We start from the raw sequence: 23,504 nt of genomic DNA, 5'->3' as shown, positions 1-23,504 counted from the left end.
ATATTCCATACACTGTATTAGTGTCCATTAAAAGGTGGATTTACCTCATCTTGCACTTTTGAGTATTGTGCACTAATGTTGATGCTGTCTCTGTTGTTAGCTCAATTATTCCCCTTCACCCCATTTAGAAAGTGGAACAAGGAGCTCCTCCAGGAAGCCTGCTCGCTGCTCGTAGATGAACTCACACTGTCACCATCGGCCCCGGGCGGGATGGTTCAATTCCGACGCGTCCTGACCCTCAGTTTCTTCTTCAAGTTCTACCTCAGCGTACTCCAGAAGCTGGGGCGAGACTTCAAGACGGTACGTAACTGTCAGCTTCAGAGTTCAGGCTGATCCCTCCTCACACATTGTGACAAACGCTTCACCCTTGTCGTGAGGAGGAGGCCGTTTGAGAATGGGGCGCACATTCAAACTCAACATTGGAATGGGATCACTTGAGCAAGTTGTTGTTGTTCTTCCTACAACAAGACAGTGGTTAGCACTGCTGCTTCACAGCTCCAGGGTCCTGGGTTCGATTCCCGGCTCGGGTCACTGTCTGTGTGGAGTTTGCACATTCTCCTCGTGTCTGCGTGGGTTTCCTCCGGGTACTCAGGTTTCCTCCCATAGTCCAAAGATGTGCGGGTTAGGTTGAATGGCCATGCTAAGAAATTGCCCCTTAGTATCCAGGGATGTGTAGGTTAGAGGGATTAGTGGGTATAATATGTAGGGATATGGGGGTAGGGCCTGGGTGGGATTGTGTTCGGTGCAGACTCGATGGGCCGAAGGGCCTCTTTCTGCACTGTAGGGTTCTATGATCTATGATAAGCACAAGGTAGATTTTCATCTCTTCCTATACAAAGAACAAAGAAAAGTACAACGCAGCAACAGGCCCTTCAGCCCTCCAAGCCTGTGCTGATCATGTTGCCTGCCTAAACTAAAACCGTACGCACTTACAGAGTCCGTATCCTTCCATTCCCATCCGATTCATTTATTCGTCTGGATGCCCCTTAAATGCCACAATCGTACCTGCTCCCAACCACCTCCCCGGGTAGCACATTCCAGACATTCACACAGTGATATAATGGTTAGCATTGCTGCCTCATAGCGCCAGGGACCTTGGTTCGATTCCCAGCATGGGTCACTGTCTATGTAGAGTTTACACATTCTCCCTGTGTCTGCGTGGGTTTCCTCCGTGTGCTCCAGTTTCCTCTCAGTCTGAAAGACGTGCTGGTTAGATGTACTGACCCGAACAGGCGTCGGTGTGTGGCGACTAGGAGAATTTCACAGCAACTTCATTGCAGTATTAATATAGAACATAGAACATAGAACATTCCAGCACAGTACAGGCCCTTCGGCCCTCGATGCTGCGCCGACCAGTGGAACCAATCTAATGACCATCTAACCTGAACTATTCCAATGTTATCCATATGCCTATCCACTGACCATTTAAACGCCCTTAAAGTTGGCATACTTGTGACTAATAAATAAACTTTACTTTACATTCATGACCCTCTGAGTAAAAAAACTTGCCTCGCACATCTCCTCTAAACTTTTCCCCACACACCTTAAACCTGAGGTCTTTTAAGAGACTGGTGGATGAGTACATGGGGTTTAATGGGATTGAGGGTTATAGATAGGCCTGGTAGGTAGGGCTATGATCGGCGCAACTTGTGGGCCGAAGGGCCCGTTTGTGCTGTAGTGTTCTATGTCCCCTAATACTTGACTGTTCTACCCTAGGAAAGAGCATCTGACTATCTGTCCATGCTCCTCATAATCTTGTAAACCTCTATTAGCAAACCCCTCAACCTGTTCCAGTGAGAACAAACCGAGTTTATCCAACCTCCTGTCATAGCTAATACTCTGCAGACCAGGCAACATCCTGTTATGCTGGGGGAACAAGCTGATAGTCTGTTATCAGAGGTTTATAGCTTGAGAGAGGCTTCTACACATTAAGTTGCCCAAAAGGCTCTCCAGTTCTGATCGCCAGCCACTGGTCTGCTTAGATGGATTTGGCACAACTAATTGGCCACACCTTACCTGTTCAGCTGAGTGAACTGGAGATGTGGTTGTACATCGCTCAATTAAATGGTCCTTGACTCTTATCTGAGTCTGCTTGGTCAAAGTCCATGGTTTTCACAGAGCTTTCCCTGTGTGACTGAGGTACAGCATGCAGCTGCTGTGATTTGTAAACTTGTGTGACTATTAACCCTTTCAGCTGTCGTGTCACTAATAATTGTTTGTTCTCTTCATCGGCTGCTTTTCTCTTTCTAGGATATTCAAGTTGAGCCCATTCCTCCGGATTATCTCAGTGCCACGGAACTGTTCCACAAGGATCCTCCTTCAGCAGTCCAGCTCTTCCAGGTTAGCGGCACCCAGCCTTTACCACATCAAGCTCCCGAGGAGCACAGCATTGGCCTTTGAAGAATCTCTATCCTTCGTTTCCAAACTAACCCCAACCTTCCCACCTATTAGAGCCTGTGGAGCCTGGAATCTGATTTCTTTTGCCAGCAGGTTTTAGGGTAAAAAGTGGTCAGTGAATCAGAGAGTCAGACCGCAATGCAGCATGGAAACAGGCCCTTCAGCCCAACCAGTCCATGCTACCCATGATGCTCTCCCAACTAGTCCCAATTTCCTGCATTTGGCCCATTTCCCTCTAATCCTTTCCCACCCATCTACTTATCCACATGTTTTTTAAATGCTGCTATTGTATTTGCCTCAGCCACTTTCTCTGGCAGTTCATTCCACGTATGGGTGGCACAGTGGTTAGCACGGCTGCCTCACAGCACCAGGGACCTGGGTTCGATTCCTGGCTTGGGTCACTGTCTGTGTGGAGTCTGCATGTTCTCCCCGTGCATGTGTGGGTTTCCTCCGGGTGCCCTGGTTTCCTCCCACACTCCAAAGATGCCAGGTTGATTTGCCATGCTGAATTGTCAGGGGGATTAGCAAGGTAAACGTGTGGAGTTACAGGGATAGGGTCTGGATCAGATCGTTATTGGTGCAGACTTGATGGGCTGAATGGCCTCCTTCTGCACTGGAGGGATTCTATGATACATGCGCCACTATCTGCGTGAAGAAGTTGCCCCTCAGCTCCCTTCCAAATCTTTCCCCTCTCCATTCAAACCTACGCCCTCTAATTTTCAATTCCCCTTCTCTGGGAAAAAGACTGTGTGCGCTCACCCCAACTTTCCCAGTTATCAAGAGGAGAATTTTCACCTCGCGTTTCTTTTGAATATATTTACTAAAGGTGCCGCTGAACAATTTAAAAAGAGACAGGTTGACTCTTTAAAGATTTGAGGTTGAATGAGTAAGGTTCGTCTCAGAAGATTGTAGCTTCAAATTCCAGTTTAGAGACTTGGATCGGAATCTGACCACCGTTCACACTGGTGAGACTTTCTCATCCTGCTGCAGCGAGCACACATTTGGATGGCCGCCAAATTCTCCGACCTCACTGCAGCATGAACAGATAGTAAGATTGAGCCTAAAATCCAGGCTAACATTCTGGTGCAGCGCTGAGGGAGCGTTCGACTGTCAGATGTGCTACCTCTGAGATGAGACATTAAACCAAGACTTTGCTCTCTGACCTGAGTGTAAAAGATCACGTGACACTGTGTCAGAAAAGAGCAGGGCAGTTACTCCCCATGTCCTGGTCAACATTTATCCTTCAATCCACATCATGCTGTGTACATTATTGGTCCGATTTTAAGTTGGAACATGATTGGTACATTTGTGACGAATAGAAGAATCATAGAATAGAATCCCTGCAGTGGTGACCAGAATGAAGCTCATGCCAAGATATGGTAACTTTGTGCCCATTTTTTCATGGAGCTCAGAGACCTGGCGAATAAGCATTAGTCATCAAGAGAGCTGTAACATGCTCCAGTTGGCATAGGGTCTGTTGTTGGTGCACAGGAGATTCACCAGGATGCTGCCTGGGATGGAACATGTAAGTTATGAAGTTGGATAGGCTTGGGTTGTTTTCTCTGGAGCAGAGAAGACTGAGGGGTGACCTGATTGAGGCGTACAAGATGATGAGAAACCTGGGCAGAATGGAGAAGGAGCAGCTGTTTCCCTTAGTTGAAAGGTCAGTCACAAGGGGACGTAGGGTTCAAGGTGAGGGGACAGGAGGTTAAGGGGGGAATGGGAGGAAGAACTTTTTTACCCAGAGGATAGAGGCAGCCTAGAATGAATTGCCTGGGAGGGTGGTGGAGGTGCCTCACATCCTTTAAAAAGTACCTGGATGAGCACTTGGCACATCATAACGTTCAGGGCTATGGGCCAAGTGCTGGCAGATGGGATTAGCTGGGAGTTCAGGTATTTCGACGAGGGCTGAAGGGTCTCTTCTGCGCTGTACGATTCTCTGATTCTAATTGCGGCCATTGAAATCACAGCCATTATCTCTCTTTCACTCCTTAGCAAGTGCCTCCTGGTGAGTCTCCCACGGATGTAGTTGGCCACCCATTGGCACATCTCTCGAGCATTAAGCAGGCCACGGGAGAGGCTGTTTACTGCGATGACCTACCCCGTTTCGAGAGGGAACTCTACTTGGCCCTGGTGACCAGCACTGAAGCTCACGCCAAGATAAGGTAACTTTGCGCTCATCTTTTCTTGGAGCTCAGAGACCTGGCAAATAAACATTGATCAGTCAGAGGGCAGTAACATGGGTCTGTTGTTGGTGTTACGGGATAGGATTGGTAATCTGGAGAATGGAGCTTCAATTCTCAGCCCGAGAATTTAAATTCAGAGTTAAATCTCTGGAATTAAAAAGCCGATTTCAAAAAAATGACACCATTAATTTAGTTAAAATACTGCTCATATTCATCAGTTCCAGCGGCTATTATACAATGGCACCCTGTTGTACAGATCTATTAACTTTCAATCAAAATATCGAGTGTAGTATTATTTGTAAATTGAAACATCGATGGTTTCATATTTTATTCTTCATTTTTATATTAATAATTGTTATGAATCATAATTACTTATTTTATTGTGTCATCATCGCTATTTGGTACCAGCCAACATGATAATTTTTCAATCAATCAAATGCCTCTCTACCTCTCTTTCAAACTGTCTATCTGTCTGTCTCTCTGTCTATGTCTGTCTATCTGTCTATCTATCTATCTATTTTTGACTCACTCTCTTTATTGTCTATCCATCCATCCATCTATCTGTCTATCTATCATTATAATTCAGGTCAGAAATGCCAACATGTTTCATGAAGTCCAACATCTTAAGTTTTGCTATTTGAATTTGGCTGGGGTAAGCATGAGATGTTTCATTCCAAGTATGACTTAACTGACCCACTAGGGAGCTTTTATCAAACAAAGTTTATTTAAGAATACAGTTCACAAATAGCAGTAACTTTTGTTAATTACAAACAAGGAAAAAAACAATAATATTGTATAATCCTTGACAAATATATGAAATTTTCCAAGCAAATAAACCTCCTCAAACAAAACCCTTGCCATAGTTTAGCAGAAAAAACACGAATGGTCATGTGATATTGGAACTTAACCCTTTGGTTCGATGCTGCAGTTTTCTTGGCACATACACACACACACGCACGCATACGCACACACACACGCACGCACACACATACACACACACACACACACAAACAAGCTTGAAGTCAGGACAGCTTCCCAAAACACCAGGGAGAGAGAGATACTGTAGCTACTAGCTAGCAAACAGCAGAAGTTTCACTCTATGAAGGCAATAAGATCTATCTATCTATCTATCTATCTATCTGCCTATCTATCTATCTGTCTGTCTGTCTCTCACACTCTTTGTCTGTCTGTCTGTTGATCTATCGATCTAACTCTCTATCTCAATCGCTCTCTGTCTCTGTCTCTCTCACTCTATCTGCACTCTCTTTGCTTGCAGTGTGCTAACCCCTTTCTTTCTGCTGTTTCTGCAGTTCAATCGATGCAACTGAAGCCCTAAAAGTGGCTGGAGTCGAGTGCTTCCTCACTGCCAAGGATGTTCCCGGGAGCAATGAGACTGGCCATATTCAAATGGATGAGACGGTGTTTGCTGACGGAGTGGTTAGTCATCACCATTTCACTTTAAGTTTCACTCCTCTGAATGCTAAGTTGGGAGAGAGGGCCATCCGCCTGTTTATCGGACCTGCAAACTCCGAGGTCCCTGGAATGGAAGGCGTTTTTGTGTCTCTGCTCTATGCAGTGTGCTTTAGGAATGATGTAAAAGGATTAGAGAGGGTGCAGAGAAGGTCCACAAGAATGTTTGCAGGGATGAGGAACCGCAGTTATGTGATTAGACAGGAGAAGATTGGGGCCTTTTGAGACGGTTGTGAGGAGATTTGATGGAAGTGCTCAAGATGATGAAGATTGGTGCAGAGGGAAGCTTTCCTCATTGACTGAAGGAGCGAGAATTATAAGACACTGATTTCAGGCTAAAGAAGCAATGAGGAAAGGTGTTATTTTAGAAACATAGAACATTACAACACAGTACAGGCCCTTCAGCTCTCAATGTTGTGCCGAGCTGTGTCCAATCCCAAGATCAAGCTATCCCACTTTCTATCATTCTGGAGTGCTCCATATGCCTATCCGATAACTGCTTGAAAGTTCCTAAAGTATCCGACTCTACTATCACAGCAGGCAGTCTATTCCACACCCCAACCACTCTCTGAGTGAAGAATCTACCTCACAGCAAGTGGTTAGGATTGCAGTGAGTGTGATGCTGAGGATATGGTTTTCAAAAAACTTTTGGATAATTATTTGCAGAGAGATGATTTGCTTGGCTACAGGAAAATGGCTGAAGTGGGGGACTTGCAGTGAGCTACCACAGACACAATGGGCAGAATGATCTTCAGTTGGGTGTATCTACACTGCATGTGCAAGTGTTACCCCAATACATGCTGATGCTCCCTTGAACAGCGCATAGGGGAGGCAGCGGCAGAGTGGTATCGTCATTGGATCAGTAATCCAGAGATCCAGGGTGATGTTCTGGGGATCCGCGTTCGAATTCCACTATGTCAGATGGTGAAATTTGAATTCAATAAAAATCTGGAATTAAGAATCTACTGATGACCATGAAACCATTGTCATAAAAACCCATCTGGTTCACTAATGCCCTTTAGGGAAGGAAATCTGTTGTCCTCACCTGGTCTGGCCTATATGTGACTCCAGAGCCACAGGGGTTTGTCGCATGAAGAAAGATTGAACAGTTTGGACCGATACTCTCTGGAATTTAGAAGAATGAGGGGGGATCAAATTGAGGTATACAAGATGATAAAAGGTATGGATAAAGTAGGCGTGGAGCAGATGCTTCCTCTTGTGAGACATTCTAGGGTGAGAGGTCATAGTCTTACGATAAGGGGTAGCAAATTTAAAACAGAGTTGAGGAACTACTTCTCCCAAAGGGTTGTGAATCTGTGGAATTTACTATCCTAAAGTATGGTGGATGCTGGGACAGTGAATAAATTTAAGGAGGAGTGAGACAGATTTTTAATTGGGAATGGGTTGAAGGGTTATGGGGGGAAAGCAGGAAGATAGGGATGAGGAGCCATGAGCGAATAGTGGAGTGGACTAGATGGGCTGAATGGCCTAGTTCTGCTCCTACATCTTATAAACATATGAACACAACAACATGTTTGACTCTTAAATACCCTCAAGAATGGGCATTAAGCGCTGACCCAGCCAGTGACACCCACATTCCGTAATCAAATATAAAAAAAACTCAGAAAATCATTCCTGGAGATTGCATTATCTTATAACCACTCAGTCTTCTTTCTGTATCTCGTGTAGGTCACGTGTGTTGGGCATGTTATTGGGGCAATTGTTGCTGACACACAGGCCCATGCCCAGATGGCTGCAAAAGCAGTAAAGATCACATATGAAAAGCTTCCACCCATCATCACCATTCAGGTAATTCATTGCATCTCACTGTACCGATTACTAGAGACCCTCTACTCCCTTTAATGTTATGGTACTGATTTGGTTTGAGTTGATTCACTATTGTCGCATGTATTAGTATACAGTGAAAAGTATTGTTTCTTGTGTGCTATACAGACAAAGCATCCCATTCATAGAGAAGGAAATGAGAGAGTGCAGAATGTAGTGTTACAGTCATAGCTAGGGTGTAGAGAAAGATCAACTTATTGCGAGTTAAGCCCATTCGAAAGTCTAATGGCAGCAGGGAAGAAGCTGTTCTCGAGTCAGTTAGTACATGTCCTCTGACTTTTGTGTCTTTTTTCCCAACGGAAGGAGGTGGAAGAGAAAATGTCCGGAGTGTATGAGGTCCTTGATGATGCTGGCTGCTTTTCCAAGGCAGCGAGAAGTGTAGACAGAGTCAATGGACGGGAGGCTGGTTTGCATGATGGATTGGGCTTCGTTCTCAACCCTTCGAATTTCCTTGTGGTCTTATACAGAGCAGGAACCATATCAAGCTGTGATACAACCAGAAAGAATGCTTTATATGGTACATTTATAAAAGTTAGCGAGAGTCGTATTGGACATGCCAAATTTCCTTAGTCTCCTAAGAAGGTAGAGGCATTGATGGGCTTTCTTAACTATAGTGTCAGCATGGAGGGGTCAGTACAGGTTGTTGATGATCTGGACACCTAAAGCCTGAAGCTCTCGACCATTTCTACTCCATCCCCTTTTATGTAGGCAGGGGCACATCCTTCACTATGCTTCCTGAAATCGATGTCCATCTGTTAAAGGATGGATATAATTTACTCCTCAAAGTAAGAGGAATCACAACCCCAAATGATAGATGGCATAGGTTTGTTAGACATGCAACGATTAAACACAAACTCAAAGTCAACTTGTGTTTTAACTGCTGACTTCAAATGAGTTACAGTTCCATGGTTCATCCGATCTTAACTGACTTCTGGGATAGGATTTTCCGGCCGCACTTGTCCCGAAACTGGAAAATCCCACCTGAGGTCAACAGACCTTTGCATGGTTCCCCCTGCTCACTACAAATCCCGTGGCAGATGAGATGGGAAAATTCTGGTGTTAATGTATTCCTTGCAATCCAGGTTACCTATACCTATGTCTAAAAATATCTCTTTGTAACATAGATTTCCTATGCCTTATTCCGATACCTTAATATATCTCTTGTTATAGACTTCCTATACCTTATACCTGTATCTTAATATATCTCTTGTAATATCGACTTCCTGTACCTTATTCCAATATCTTAATATCTCCGTTGTAATATAAACTTCCTATACCTTCTTCCTATAACTTAATATATCCCTTGTAATATAGACTTTCTATATCTTATTCCTATACTTTAATTTTTCTCTTGTAATATAGACTTCCTGTATCTTATTCCTATACCTCAATATGTCTCTTGTAATCCAGATTTCCTATACCTTACTCCTATACTTAAAAACATCTCTTGTAATATTGACTTCCTATACCTCATCCCTATATATTAAGATATCCCTTGTAATCCAGACTTCCTTTCCCTTATTCATTGCTTTCTAGAGGACAATTTTTGCATTTCATGATGCACTCCTTTGATGATATCCTGTCCTGTAGCCATTGATAGTTAGCTCTTGTCCACACACCTTATCATTCCAGAGGTAAGAGTCAACTCAGGAAGGTGTCTGTCTTTAATGTTAGCCTTCCAATAAGTGAAGAAATTGAACTTTTCTGTTTGAGTCCGTGACTTCGAAGAATTTAAGAGTCCCTACTGAACAACCAAAGGTTAAAATCCAGCAGAGCTGTGCAATAAAGATTAATCCTTTCTTTGGACAGCACAGTGGCACATTGGTCAGCACTGCTGCTTCACAGCTCCAGGGACCCAGGTTCAATTCCCGACTTGGGTCACTGTGCGGGATCTTCACATTCTCCCCGTGTCGGCGTGGGTTTCCTCGGGGTGCTTCGGTTTCCTCCCACAGTCCAAAAGATGTGCTGGTTAGGGTGCATAGACCTTGCTAAATTCTCCCTCAGTGTACCCGAACAGGCACCAGAGTGTGGCAGCTCGGGGATTTTCACTGTAACTTCATTGCAGTGTTAATGTAAGCCTACTTGTAGCACTAATAGATAAAGTTTAAACTTATAATACAGAACTGGTGTTCCCAGCTGACCTGAGTTAAAGTGAGGGCTGGAATTGGGGCTCAGAGTTTGTACTTGCGCCAGGTGTACCCACTTTACGAATCTATAAAAGTGACTGTACTTCACAAATACCTCCTTGATTGCCCCTTAGTGTCAGGGGATTAACTAGAGTAAGTACATAGGGTTATGCGGATAGGGCCTGGGTGGGGATTGTGGCCAAGGCAGACTTGATGGGCCGAATGGCCCCCTCCTGTAAGAATTTATGATTTTATGAAAATGCTGGAAAATCTCAGCAGGTCTGACAGCAACTGGGACCTTGTTGGTGCACTTTCCTACTTTATAAAGGTGGCACAGTGGCACAGTAGTGCACTGCAGGAGTTCTACAAATCTATAATAGTGACTGTACTTCACAAATACCTCCTTGACTGTAAAACACTTTATGAAGCCTTGAGGGCATTGTGGAAGGTGCCATTGCCAATTGTATTTGTGGCCATTGGCCTTTTGGCTACGATCAAGTGTAGTATCTGTTATCAGCCTTTTGGCTAGGATCTAGTGTAGTATTGACATGCTGCGTTTGGTTGAAGTCATTAGGTTACATTTTAACTTCATTTGAAGCAATTATTAAAAGCGGTACCTTAGCCTTTTGGCTAAGATGCAAATGAGATCAAGCCTTGGAGGAGGAGCTAAACCTACTCTAATCAGCTTGGATCATGTCGATCAAGCCTAAGACAGGAGGTGAGAGCCCTGTCTCGTCAGCTTGGATCAGGAATGTCTTAACTTGTTGGGACTCTGAATTGGATTTGGTTTGATTGGATTGGATAAAATTAAAAAAGAATTGTGGCCATTGGATTCTCCCCAGCGATCGGCTTTCCCCATCTGCTGTTGACATCGCTTTGCCTCCGGCAGCTGACCCGCTTGATAAGTTGACGGAAAAGTAAAACACTGCTGGAATCTGAAACAAAAACAGAAAATGCTGAAAATCTCAGCAGGTCTGACAACATCTGTGAAGAGAGAGTAGAGTCAACGTTTCACGTGGGGATGACCCTTCGTCACTGGCTTCATCCAGGCTCGAAACACTGGCTCTATTCCCTCTCCACACACTCCACCCAAGTCCCCGAGTGTGCTTGGCCCAAATCCACTCAGTTGATGAGAGGGCATTGACAAGATAAAAGGGTCCATTTGAACACCGCTTATGATGATTGCCAACACTGACCAGATATTTCTTTGAAAACAGGATGCGATCGACCATGAGTCATTCTACTTCCCTCCGAGGAAACTGGAGAATGGAAACATTGAACTTGGATTTGCACAGTCTGATGACATCATTGAGGGTCAGCACTTGGCTTTGTTTTAAAGTAGCCTGTTTTTATCTGCTCACAGTGAGAGGCAAATAAGACTTCTACAATTTAATCATGAGGTTCAGATGGTTTATATATAGAATAATGGATACCTGGGAGTGATTACAGACTGGAATCTAATCCAGGGGTTCAGATGGTTTATATATAGAATAATGGATACCTGGGAGTGATTACAGACTGGAATCTAATCGAGGGATTCAGATGGTTTATATATAGAATAATGGATACCTGGGAGTGATTACAGACTGGAATCTAATCGAGGGGTTCAGATGGTTTATATATAGAATAATGGATACCTGGGAGTGATTACAGACTGGAATCTAATCCAGGGGTTCAGATGGTTTATATATAGAATAATGGATACCTGGGAGTGATTACAGACTGGAATCTAATCCAGGGGTTCAGATGGTTTATATATGGAATAATGGATACCTGGGAGTGAGTACAGACTGGAATCTAATCGAGGGGTTCAGATGGTTTATATATAGAATAATGGATACCTGGGAGTGATTACAGACTGGAATCTAATCGAGGGGTTCAGATGGTTTATATATAGAATAATGGATACCTGGGAGTGATTACAGACTGGAATCTAATCCAGGGGTTCAGATGGTTTATATATAGAATAATGGATACCTGGGAGTGATTACAGACTGGAACCTAATCCAGGGGTTCAGATGGTTTATATATGGAATAATGGATACCTGGGAGTGATTACAGACTGGAATCTAATCCAGGGGTTCAGATGGTTTATATATAGAATAATGGATACCTGGGAGTGATTACAGACTGGAATCTAATCCAGGGGTTCAGATGGTTTATATATGGAATAATGGATACCTGGGAGTGATTACAGACTGGAATCTAATCCAGGGGTTCAGATGGTTTATATATGGAATAATGGATACCTGGGAGTGAGTACAGACTGGAATCTAATCGAGGGGTTCAGATGGTTTATATATAGAATAATGGATACCTGGGAGTGATTACAGACTGGAATCTAATCGAGGGGTTCAGACGGTTTATATATAGAATAATGGATACCTGGGAGTGATTATAGACTGGAATCTAATCCAGGGATTCAGATGGTTTATATATAGAATAATGGATACCTGGGAGTGATTACAGACTGGAATCTAATCGAGGGATTCAGATGGTTTATATATAGAATAATGGATACCTGGGAGTGATTACAGACTGGAATCTAATCGAGAGGTTCAGATGGTTTATATATAGAATAATGGATACCTGGGAGTGATTACAGACTGGAATCTAATCGAGGGGTTCAGATGGTTTATATATAGAATAATGGATACCTGGGAGTGATTACAGACTGGAATCTAATCCAGGGCTTCATTACGTTGCAACTTTTTCAAAGATGTGGGCACATCACGTTGAATGTCCTCCTTCAATCCCTGAAAAGTCAATGATTTTTCTGATTGCCAGCACCTTAATGAGAGCTGCATTTTAAACAACACGGGACCTGTCTCTCGCAAGATTCACGGCAGCATCTAACACTTTCAATTGTGCTCTGCAGGTGAAATGTACATCGGAGGTCAGGAGCATTTTTACCTGGAGACACAGTGCACTGTGGCTGTACCCAAGGGTGAAGACGGTGAAATGGAACTCTTCGTATCAACACAGAGCCCTACACAAATGCAGGCAGGTGTTTCAGACTGGTTATTGCGCAGATGCCAATGACACCAGCTGGCATTACACTTCATTGCTACGACGAACCTCCATAGGAAATGTTTGTATGGGCATCATAGATGGCAGGGATGGTGAACACCATCAAGTCAATTCCTGTCTATGGTCAGGACTCTGTGGGTCATTTCCTATCAGTACTGTATTTCCTGGAGTTTAGAATAGTGAAAGGGGATCTAATAGAAACTTATAAAATTCTAACAGGGTTAGACAGGTTACATTCCAATGGTAAGAGAGTCCAGAACTAGGGGTCATAGTTTAAGGATAAGGGGTAAACCTTTTGGAGCTGAAGTGAGGAGAAATTTCTTCACCCAGAGGGTGGTGAATGTGTGGAACTCACTGCCACAGAATGTAGTTGAGGCCAAAACGTTGTTCAATTTCGAGAACAAATTAGATATCATTTTTAGGGCTAAAGGATCAAGGGAGGATTAGGATTTTGATCTGGATAATCAGCCAGGATCAAAATGAATGGCACAGCAGGCTTGAAGGACTGAATGGCCTCCTCCTGCTTCTAGTTTCTATGTTTCTGCAGGTCAGGATGGGCACCATGGGTCAGATGATTAACAGACAAGTCTCCTCAGTATCTCTCCATGCCCACATGCAGAAAGACCTAGACAATTCAGGCTTGGGCTAATAAAGTGACAAGTAATATTCATGCCACACAAATGCCAGTCAATGGCCAACAGGAGAGAATCTAGCCATTTTCCTTGACATTCAATTCCACTATCATTGAATCCTCTACTATCAACATCCTGGGTGTTACCGTTGACCAGAAACTGAACTGGACCAGCCAGATAAAAATGGCCAGAGGTCAGAGGTTCGGACTATTGCGGAGGATAGCTCCTGACAATCCAGACATTTTCCACTCTACATCAGGAGTATGATGGAATACTCTCCAGTTGTCTGGATGGGTGCAGCTCCAAAAACACTCCTTAGGAGAGTGGGCAAAGAAGTGGCAGATGGAATACAATGCAGAAAAGTGCGAGGTTATGCACTTTGGAAGGCGGAATGGAGGCATAGGCTACTTTCTGAATGTGGAAATACTTAGGAAATCAGAAGCACAAAGCGATTGTTCAAGATTCTCTTAAGGTTAAGAGAATAGGACACAGACAGTGGGACGGCGGCACGGGCTCGTTGGGCCGAAGGGCCTGTTTCCTGTGCTGTGTTGTTCTTTGTTCTTTTGTTAACATGCAGGTTCAGTCGGCAGTTAGGAAGGCAAATGCAATGTTAACATTCATGTCGAGAGGGCTAGAATACAAGAGCAGGGATGTACTCCTGAGGCTGTATAAGGCTCTGGTCAGACCCATTTGGAGAATTGTGAGCAGTTTTGGATCCCATTTCTAATGAAGGATGTGCTGGCCTTGGAAAGGCCTCAGGCTAAAGGGACAACACTTTGAAACAGAGATGAGGAGAAATTTCTTCAGCCAGAGAGTGGTGAATCTGTGGAGCTCTTTGTTGCTGAAGGCTGTGGAGACCAGGTCATTGAGTGTCTTTAAGACAGAGATGGATAGGTTCCTGATTAATAAGGAGATCAGAGGTTGTGGGGAAAAGGCAGGAGAGTGGGGATGAGAAAAACATCAGCCATGATTGAATGGTGGAACAGACTCGATGGGCTGAGTGGCCTAATTCTGCTCCTATGTCTTATGGTCATAAAAGGATCATGAAGGAGAGAGCACAGATCTAGAGCGATTTACAGAAGACGCAAATGTGATGCGAGAAAAATCATTTTCACACAGTGAATGGTTTGGGTCTGGAATGCACTGCCAGGAAGTGTGGTGGAACCATAGAACCATAGAATCTACAGCATGGAGACAGGCCCTTCGGCCCAAACTGGTCCTAATTGACCAAAATGCCCATCTGAGCTAACCCCATTTGCCTGCATTTGGCCCATATCCCTCTAAACATTTCCTATCCATGTATCTATCCGAATGCCTTTTAAATGTTGTCAATGTCCCCGCCTTAAACACTTCCTCCGGCAACTCATTCCACACACGGACCACCCTCTGTGTAAAAAAAGTTGCTCCTCTGGTTTCCATTAGTTCTTTCGCCTCTTAAACCTTTGCCCTCTAGTTCTTGATTCCTCCAACACTGGGAAAAAGACTGAGTGCATTCACTCTATCCACGCCTCTCATGATAAACCTCTGTAAGATCGCCCCTCAGTCTCCTACGCACCAGAGGAAAAAGCCCTAGCCTGTCCAATCTGTCCCTATAACTCAGTCCCTTGAGTCCTGGCAACATCCTTGTAAGTCTCTTCTGCACTCTCTCCAGTTTAATAACATCTTTCCCATAGCAAGGTGACCAAAACTGAACTCAATACTCCAAATGCAGCCTCATCAATGTTCAACTGAGGCATTCAAGGGAGCATTGGATGAGTATTTGAATAGAAGATCAGGGGTATAGGGAAAAGGCAGGGGAATGGCGCTAAGTCATGATGATTGCTTGGAGGGCTGGTGCAGACATGATGGGCCAAATGGCCTCCTTCCGCGTTGTGACAATTCTTCTATTCTGTGATTCCATGCTGTTAAACTTTCCCATTGTGTCTTCCCACAGACCCTCATTGCTAAAGCACTGGGCGTTCCCGCCAACAGGATTGTTTGTCGGGTTAAGAGAATCGGAGGGGGTTTCGGTGGGAAGGAATCGCGCAGCTCACTGCTGTGCACTGCCGTGGCAGTCGCAGCTCACAAGCAAGTATCAAGACAGCAGGGGGCGGGGGGGGATAATATTGGAATCTAATAAAGGTCTCGGTCATAGAAACCCGACAGGAGGCCATTCGGCCTATCAATCTGCTCTGACTCTCTGACAGAGTATCTTACCCACACCCTATCCCTGTAACCTCCTGCATTTAGCATGGCCAATCCACCTAACCTGCAAATTTTTGACTATGGGAGGAAACTGGAGCACCACACAGACACAGGGAGAACATGTAAACTCCTCACAGGCAGTCACCCAAGGCCAGATTTGAATCTGAATCCCTGGCGCTGTGAGGCAGCAGTGCTAACCACTATGCCACCATGCTGCTCTACCTTAAAGTTCTCGAGGAAATCTATCACCACGTTTACATATTAGCAATAATGATTCTACAAGTGAGGCGTTAGCTCAGTTAGCAATGGAATCTTTACAAGTTGCATTAGATAAGTACTTCAATTTAGAATAGAATCTGTAATAGTCATACATTAAATGAAATCCTTAGATTAATGACGGCCAACCCGAGGCTAGGGAGTGGGTCGGGTGAGTGGGGGTCCTGCTTCATCTCAGTGGGCCGCAAAATTGTCATGTGGCTTGTTCACTAACCATGCTTAATCAGCTATATATTCTGGGCACGGAGGCACAGTGGTTAGTTCTGTTGCCGCACAGCGCCAGGGAGCCGGGTTCAGTTCCAGCTTTGGATCACTGTCCATGTGGAGTCTGCACATTCTCCCCGTGTCTGTGTGGGCTTCCTCCGGGTGTTCCGGTTTCCTCCCAGAGTCCAAAGATAAATTGCCTCTTGGTATTCCAAGGTTGGATGAATTAGCCATTGTAAATACGTGGGGTTAGGTGGTATGGCGGGGGAGAGGGCCTGGGTAAGATACCCAAGAGTCAGTGCAGACTCAATGGGCCAAATTCTGCAATGTAGAGATTCTATGGTTCTATGTTATTAATGAAACCATCACCAACTTCAAATGCTAAAACAAAATAAATATTTACACTTTGGAAGCAAAGGGGGGGCGCGAGTTTCACAATGTTCTGAGCAATCAGTATGCCCCTCACTTTGGCCTTGCGCTCTGTGGCAATCATTCCAGTCAAACTGTTAGGAAAAACAACTACACAGATAGAAATCAGCAGGGTGTGGCAATCCTGTGCTTGGGCGATGGTCAACAAAATGGCTTGTGGACCAGACTCAGAACCCAGATGGACCGCATGTGGCCCCCGGACCTTACAATTTAAATGAATTGTCCCTATTCGCTTGCCTACACCTTTTAGTATATCATAATACAATGGCTACATTTCAGGGCCAGAGTGGCACTTTGACATGGCCAAAAATGACCTCCAGGACTGAAGCCTTCACTAGTTTCCAATAGAATAATCAGCATGAGATAGAATCATGGAATCCTACAGTACAGAAAGAGGCCATTCGGCCCATTGAGTCTGCACCAACCACAATCCCACCCATCTCCCTACATATTTACCCTCTAATCTCTTTAACCTATGCATTCTGGGATACTAAGAGGCAATTTAGAATGGTCAATCAACCTAGCCCACACATCTTTGGACTGTGGGAGGAAACCAGAGCACCCGGAGGAAACCCACGCAGATACAGGGAGAATGTGCAAATTCCATACAGACAGTGAATCGAGCCGAAATTTGAGCCCAGGTACCTGAGGCTCACTGGAGATAGTGAGTTCAAATCGCCCCATGGTCAGGTGTAAAGTTGAATTTGATGGGGAGAGTTTACACCTTGGGCACACAAGGGTGAAGTAATTGAGACTGACACAGCTGGACGTAAGCTCAGGGTGGTTTGAGAAGTGTCTGTGGGCTGACAGTGGGAAAACAATCAATGCAATGCAAGGGTGGGGAATTAATGGCCTCGCTCATCCCAAAACTGTAAACCACCCCTCCAAGGTCAGCGGACCTTTCCGTGGCCTGCCCCTCGCCTGCACTGATTCCCGTGGAAGGCGAGACTTCAGAATTCCAGCCTAAATTGCCATGAATATCCACCCAATTCATTGAAATTGGGTCTACTGCCCCCTCCTGGTTTGGTGCATAATCTCATTGTCCTAGTCAATATTTATCCCAAAACCATCACCACTAACCTGCAACTGATGATCTGCTCCTCACCCCCTACTCTTTGTGGGACAGTTCCTCTGCTGTACACAAATTGGTAAAGGGATTAAGAACAAGACTGAAACTGAGCATAACCAACAGGTGACCAAAATAAAAGCAAAATACCGCAGATGCTGCAAATCTGAGATAAAAAGCAAAGCCTCAGCAGTTATGGTGGCATCAGTGGAGGCAAAGAAACAGAGTTAATGGGCCGAATTTTACTGTCCTGGGAATTGGAGTGGGTGAGGACGAGACCATGGAAATGTTCGTTGACCTCTGCAGGGTTTTCCGGTTTCAGGGCAAGCGAGGCAGGAAGTCCTGCCCACGATTTTAATCAGGGGAGGCAATGGCCTGGTGGTATTATCACTAAACTATTGGTCCAGAAACTCAACTAATCTTCTGGGACCCGGGTTCGAATCCTGCCATGGCATTTTAATTCAATAAAAATCTGGAATTAAGAATTTACATGAAAACCAAACCGATTGTCAGAAAACCCACCTGGGTCGCCAGTGTCCTTTGGGAAGGAAATCTGCCGTCCTTACCTGGTCTGGCCTACCAGAACCACAACAACTGCCCTCAGGCAACTAGGGATGGGCAATAAATGTTGGCCAGTCAACAACGCTCATGTCCCACAAATGATTAATTTTTTTTCTCTTTGAAGACTACTGCCCAATGCCTCACAAATCCATTTGCAAGACAGGTTCTAAAACAGACAAAAGGAAGAAGGAAAGAGTCTGTTTCAGTGTACGTACAAACTTCCAAAAACCAAAAAACATTTATTGTTTCTTCCCCCCTCCCCTCCCATTGCCCCCCACCCCCTCCCCCCCCTTCCTAATTAACAGGATGAAACGACCCGTTCGATGTGTTCTGAACCGTGATGAAGACATGTTAGTGAGCGGTGGAAGAAATCCTTTCTTGGGCCGTTACAAGGTAAAGACTCGGGAATGGCAGGGGACAAGGGGAAGAGAAATGTTGACGGAACTGTCATGGGCTCTTTTCTCCTCTTCTGTTTTGCTTCCAGGTTGGTTTTCAGAAGGATGGGAAAATAGTCGCCTTGGATATCAAGCTTTACCTGAATGCAGGAAATAGTCTGGACCTTTCAGTGGCTGTACGTAACATTTTATGAATTCCTTAAAAAATACATTGGAACTTTCTGTTCCATTGACGCTAGGGGAGATTTTATTTGGGACAATTATATCTCTGCTCCAGATTAGAGATTATAGGGCTACTATAATATAGTCTCAGAATAAGAGAGATGGCCATGTCAAACTGAGATTAGGAGAAATTTCTTCAGTCACAGGGTTGTGAACTTTTGGAATTCTGAAATTTTCTCAAAAAAACTCAAAGCATTGAATGGATGAGAAAACAGTAGTTTTGGGATGCGAATTTATGGCACTCTTTGCAATGCAGAAGCCAGAATGCAAATCTTGTCAGCAGAGGGAAGAGGCAGAGCCTCAGCTTGCCAATGAAGCCGGCTGCTGAGCTCTAGGGGCGCCATTGCGCAGGTGCCCCACTGTCCCAGTGGTGTGGCGAGCCAATAAGATTTCCCCCTGAATTGGAACATGATTGAGATGTATAAAATTATGAGGGGCATAGGTAGAGTAGGCAAGGAGAAGCTTTTCCCCTTGGTGGAGGGATCGATGACCAGGGTCATCAATTTAAGGTAAGGGACCGGATGTTTAGAGGGGATGTGAGGAAAAACCTTTCTACCCAGAGGCTGGTGGGAGTCTGAACTCACTGCCTGAAGAGGTGATGGAGGCAGAGATCCTCAAAACATGCTTTTAAAGTTTTATTTATTTGTGTCACAAGGAGGCTTACATTAACGCTGCAATGAAAGTACTGGTTTGATGCATTGGCCATGCAAAATTCTCATGCTGGAGTGTGGCGACTAGAGCTTTTTCACAGTAACTTCACTGCAGTGTTAATATAAGCCTACATGTGATGCTACACTTTAAACTTACTGTGTACAGTTCTGGTCACCCTACTATAGAAAGGATATTATTAAACTAGTAAGAGTGCAGAAAAGATTTACTAGGCTGCTACCAGGACTTGATGGTTTGAGTTATAAAGGAGAGGCTGGATAAACCGTGACTTTTTTCCTTTGAATGTAGGAGGCTCAGGGACGATCTTATTGAGACCTGTAAAACAATGAGGGGCACAGATCAGCCAGATAGTCAATATCTTTTCCCAAAGTAGGGGAGTCAAAAACTAATGGGCATAGGTTTAAGGTGAGAGGGGAGAGATACAAAAGTGTCCAGAGGGGCAATTTTTTCACGCAGAGAGTGGTGAGTGTCTGGAACAAGCTGCCAGAGGTAGTAGTAGAGGTGGGTACAATTTTGTCTTTTGAAAAGCATTTAGACAGTTATGGATGGGTATGGAGGAATATGGGCCAAAATGCGGGCAATTGGGACTCGCTTAAAAACTGGGCCAATTGGGCCGAAGGGCTTATTTCCATGCTGACTCTAACTCAAAAAAACACAAAGAAAGGTTCTTTACACAGCCTCCTTTCTGTCCATCTCTGAAACCAGGTCATGACTCGTGCCTTATTCCACATGGACAACGCATACAAAATCCCGAATATTCGCGGGGTCAGCTATATCTGCAAGACGAACCTACCTTCCAACACGGCATTCCGCGGATTTGGGGCTCCTCAGGCAATGATGCTGGCCGAGAGCTGGATGAACGATATTGTTGCAAAGTGCGGGCTGCCTTCAGATCAGGTACGGTGTGGCAAGGACTACTGGGGAGGGGCACCGGGACCAGATCATAACTTTTTGATTTGATTTATTATTGTCACATGTATTGGGATACAGTGAAAAGTATTGTTTCTTTCTCGCTGTACAGACAAAGCATACCATTCGTAGAGAAGGAAAGGAGAATGTAGTGTTACAGTCATAGCTAGGGTGTAGAGAAAGATCAATTTAATGTGAGATACGTCCATTTAAAAGTCTGATGGCAGCAGGGAAGAACATAAGAACATAAGAAATAGGAGCAGGAGTAGGCCATCTGGCCCTTCGAGCCTGCCCCGCCATTCAATAAGATCATGGCTGATCTGTCGTGGCTCAGTTCCACTTTCCCGCCCTCTCCCCATAACCCTTAATCCCCTCTCTTATCAAAAACCCATCAACCCGCTTCTTAAAAATATTTAGCGAGGCAGCCTCCACCACTTCAATGGGCAGAGAATTCCAGAGATTCACCACCCTTTGAGTGAAGAAGTTCCTCCTCAACTCCGTTCTAAACCGTCCCCCCTTTATCTTGAGGCTGTGCCCCCTAGTCCTACTGTCTTTTTTGAGCGGGAAGAGTCTCTCCACCTCTATCCTATCCATCCCATTCATCATCTTATACGTCTCAATGAGATCTCCCCTCATTCTTCTAAACTCTAACGAGTACAAGCCTAGTTTATTCAGCCTCTCCTCATAGCTCAACCCCCTCAACTCCGGTATCAGCCTAGTAAACCTCCTCTGCACTCCCTCCAAGGCCAAAATATCCTTGCGCAGGTGCGGCACCCAAAACTGCACACAGTACTCCAGCTGCGGCCTCACCAATGCCCTATACAGCTGCAGCAAGACCTCCCTACTTTTATATTCAATCCCCCTCGCTATGAAGGCCAGCATCCCATTCGCCTTCCTGACCACCTGCTGCACCTGCAGGCTGGGTTTTTGCGACTCATGCACAAGGACCCCGAGGTCCCTCTGCACCGTCGCCTGCTGCAGTTTTTCGCCACGTAAGTAATAGTCCTTCCTACCATTCTTCCTACCAAAGTGGACCACCTCACACTTGCCAACATTAAATTCCATTTGCCATTTCCTGGCCCATTCGCCCAGCCTATCTAGATCCTTCTGCAGACTCTCCACACCCTCCGCACAATTTGCCTTTCCCCCATTCTTGGTGTCATCAGCAAATTTCGACACCCTGCACTCGGTTCCCTCCTCCAGATCATCTATATAAATGGTAAATAGCTGAGGCCCCAGCACCGACCCCTGGGGCACCCCACTAGTCATCAACCGCCAATCCGAATAGCACCCATTGACCCCCACTCTCTGCCTCCTATTTGACAACCAATCCTCTATCCACGCTAACACCCTACCCCCAACTCCATGTCCTCTGACCTTCTGCAGTAACCTCTTGTGAGGTACCTTATCAAAGGAAGCTGTTCTTGAGTCAATTGGTACGTGATCTCAGATTTTTATACCTTTTTCCCGATGGAAGAAGGTGGAAGAGGGAATGTCCGGGGTTCGTGGGGTCCTTAAGTAAGCTGGCTGCTTTTCCGAGACGGCAGGAAGTGTAGATAGAGTCAATGGATGGGAGGCTGATTTGAGTGATGGATTGGGCTTCCTTCATGACCTTTTGTAGCTCCTTGCAGTCTTGGACAGAGCAGGAGCCATACTGTGATACAACCAGAAAGGATGCTTTCTATGGTGCACCTGAGGGTATGAAATGAGAATAATGGCGCAGGTAGATCATAACAGCTGACCTTTGCTTCCGACAGACTTGACTCAGAGGCAGGAATCTAATGCCTGCTCCTTCCCATTTTGAACATAACATAAGAACATAAGAAATAGGAGCAGGAGTAGGCCATCTAGCCCCTCGAGCCTGCCCCGCCATTCAATAAGATCATGGCTGATCTGTCGTGGCTCAGTTCCACATTCCCGCCCTCTCCCCATAACCCTTAATCCCCTCGCTTATCAAAAACCCATCAACCCGCGTCTTAAAAATATTTAGCGAGGCAGCCTCCACCACCTCAACCGGCAGAGAATTCCAGAGATTCACCGCCCTTTAAGTGAAGAAGTTCCTCCTCAACTCCGTTCTAAACCGCTCCCCCTTTATCTTGAGGCTGTGCCCCCTAGTCCTACTGTCCTTTCTGAGCAGGAAGAGTCTCTCCACCTCTATCCTATCCATCCCATTCATCATCTTATACGTCTCAATGAGATCTCCCCTCATTCTTCTAAACTCTAACGAGTACAAGCCTAGTTTATTCAGCCTCTCCTCGTAGTTCAACCCCCTCAACTCCAGTATCAGCCTAGTAAACCTCCTCTGCACTCCCACCAAGGCCAAAATATCCTTGCGTAAGTACGGCGCCCAAAACTGCACACAGTACTCCAGCTGCGGCCTCACCAATGCCCTATACAGCCGCAGCAAACTCCTGCTCTTAAAGGACAATTACTGTGTTGATGACGGTAGGCAAGAATCCAAGTTGGTGACATGGATTGGTGGGAGATGGGTTTGGTTGGTGTTAGTGGGGAGGGGAATGTTTAAACGACCCCTCCAAAAGCAATCCTAGCAAGGTGCAATAGGATTTATTGAGGTGTTGTGGGGAGGGGGGGAGCGGGGTGAATGGTGGTGGGGAGAGTGGGGCAGCATGGTCATAGGATCATGAAAGGATGGCTATCGAGAGTCGGGCCTGTACATGATGCCCATCGCACACTGACTCTGAATGATCCCAGTGAGTCTCTGACAAGATCCCCGTGAGACACGCCACGAGGTGCCCATCTCCAATTGTCTCAGCTGGGGCCCAGCAGTCAATATCAAACCTGCCAGCAATGCCTGTACCCCGAGAATGGATGAAAAGGAAGTGGCTGGGGTGGGGGGGAGGGTGAGGGGGGTGGGATTGAGTCCATTTCTGACCTTCCATTAC

The 23,504-nt window shown here is 45.2% G+C and overlaps 1 protein-coding gene across 1 annotated transcript in view; it reads left to right on the top strand.

Annotated features, from left to right (window-relative positions):
* xdh (xanthine dehydrogenase) overlaps positions 1–23,504 on the top strand; it is a 104,720-nt gene that overhangs the window by 41,003 nt on the left and 40,213 nt on the right. The window contains exons 16-26 of the mRNA XM_080193450.1: positions 129–300; positions 2,251–2,340; positions 4,393–4,562; positions 5,894–6,020; positions 7,743–7,862; positions 11,242–11,338; positions 12,903–13,027; positions 15,620–15,753; positions 18,712–18,799; positions 18,891–18,977; positions 20,398–20,589. Of these exons, the coding sequence (XP_080049576.1) occupies positions 129–300; positions 2,251–2,340; positions 4,393–4,562; positions 5,894–6,020; positions 7,743–7,862; positions 11,242–11,338; positions 12,903–13,027; positions 15,620–15,753; positions 18,712–18,799; positions 18,891–18,977; positions 20,398–20,589 (1,402 nt within the window). The remainder of the gene's footprint in view (positions 1–128; positions 301–2,250; positions 2,341–4,392; positions 4,563–5,893; positions 6,021–7,742; positions 7,863–11,241; positions 11,339–12,902; positions 13,028–15,619; positions 15,754–18,711; positions 18,800–18,890; positions 18,978–20,397; positions 20,590–23,504) is intronic.

Source organism: Carcharhinus amblyrhynchos, chromosome 7, assembly GCF_965287045.1.
Source record: "Carcharhinus amblyrhynchos chromosome 7, sCarAmb.v2.hapA, whole genome shotgun sequence".
In the NCBI taxonomy this organism is placed as follows: domain Eukaryota; kingdom Metazoa; phylum Chordata; class Chondrichthyes; order Carcharhiniformes; family Carcharhinidae; genus Carcharhinus; species Carcharhinus amblyrhynchos.
This window is presented reverse-complemented; position numbering and strand designations above follow the sequence as displayed.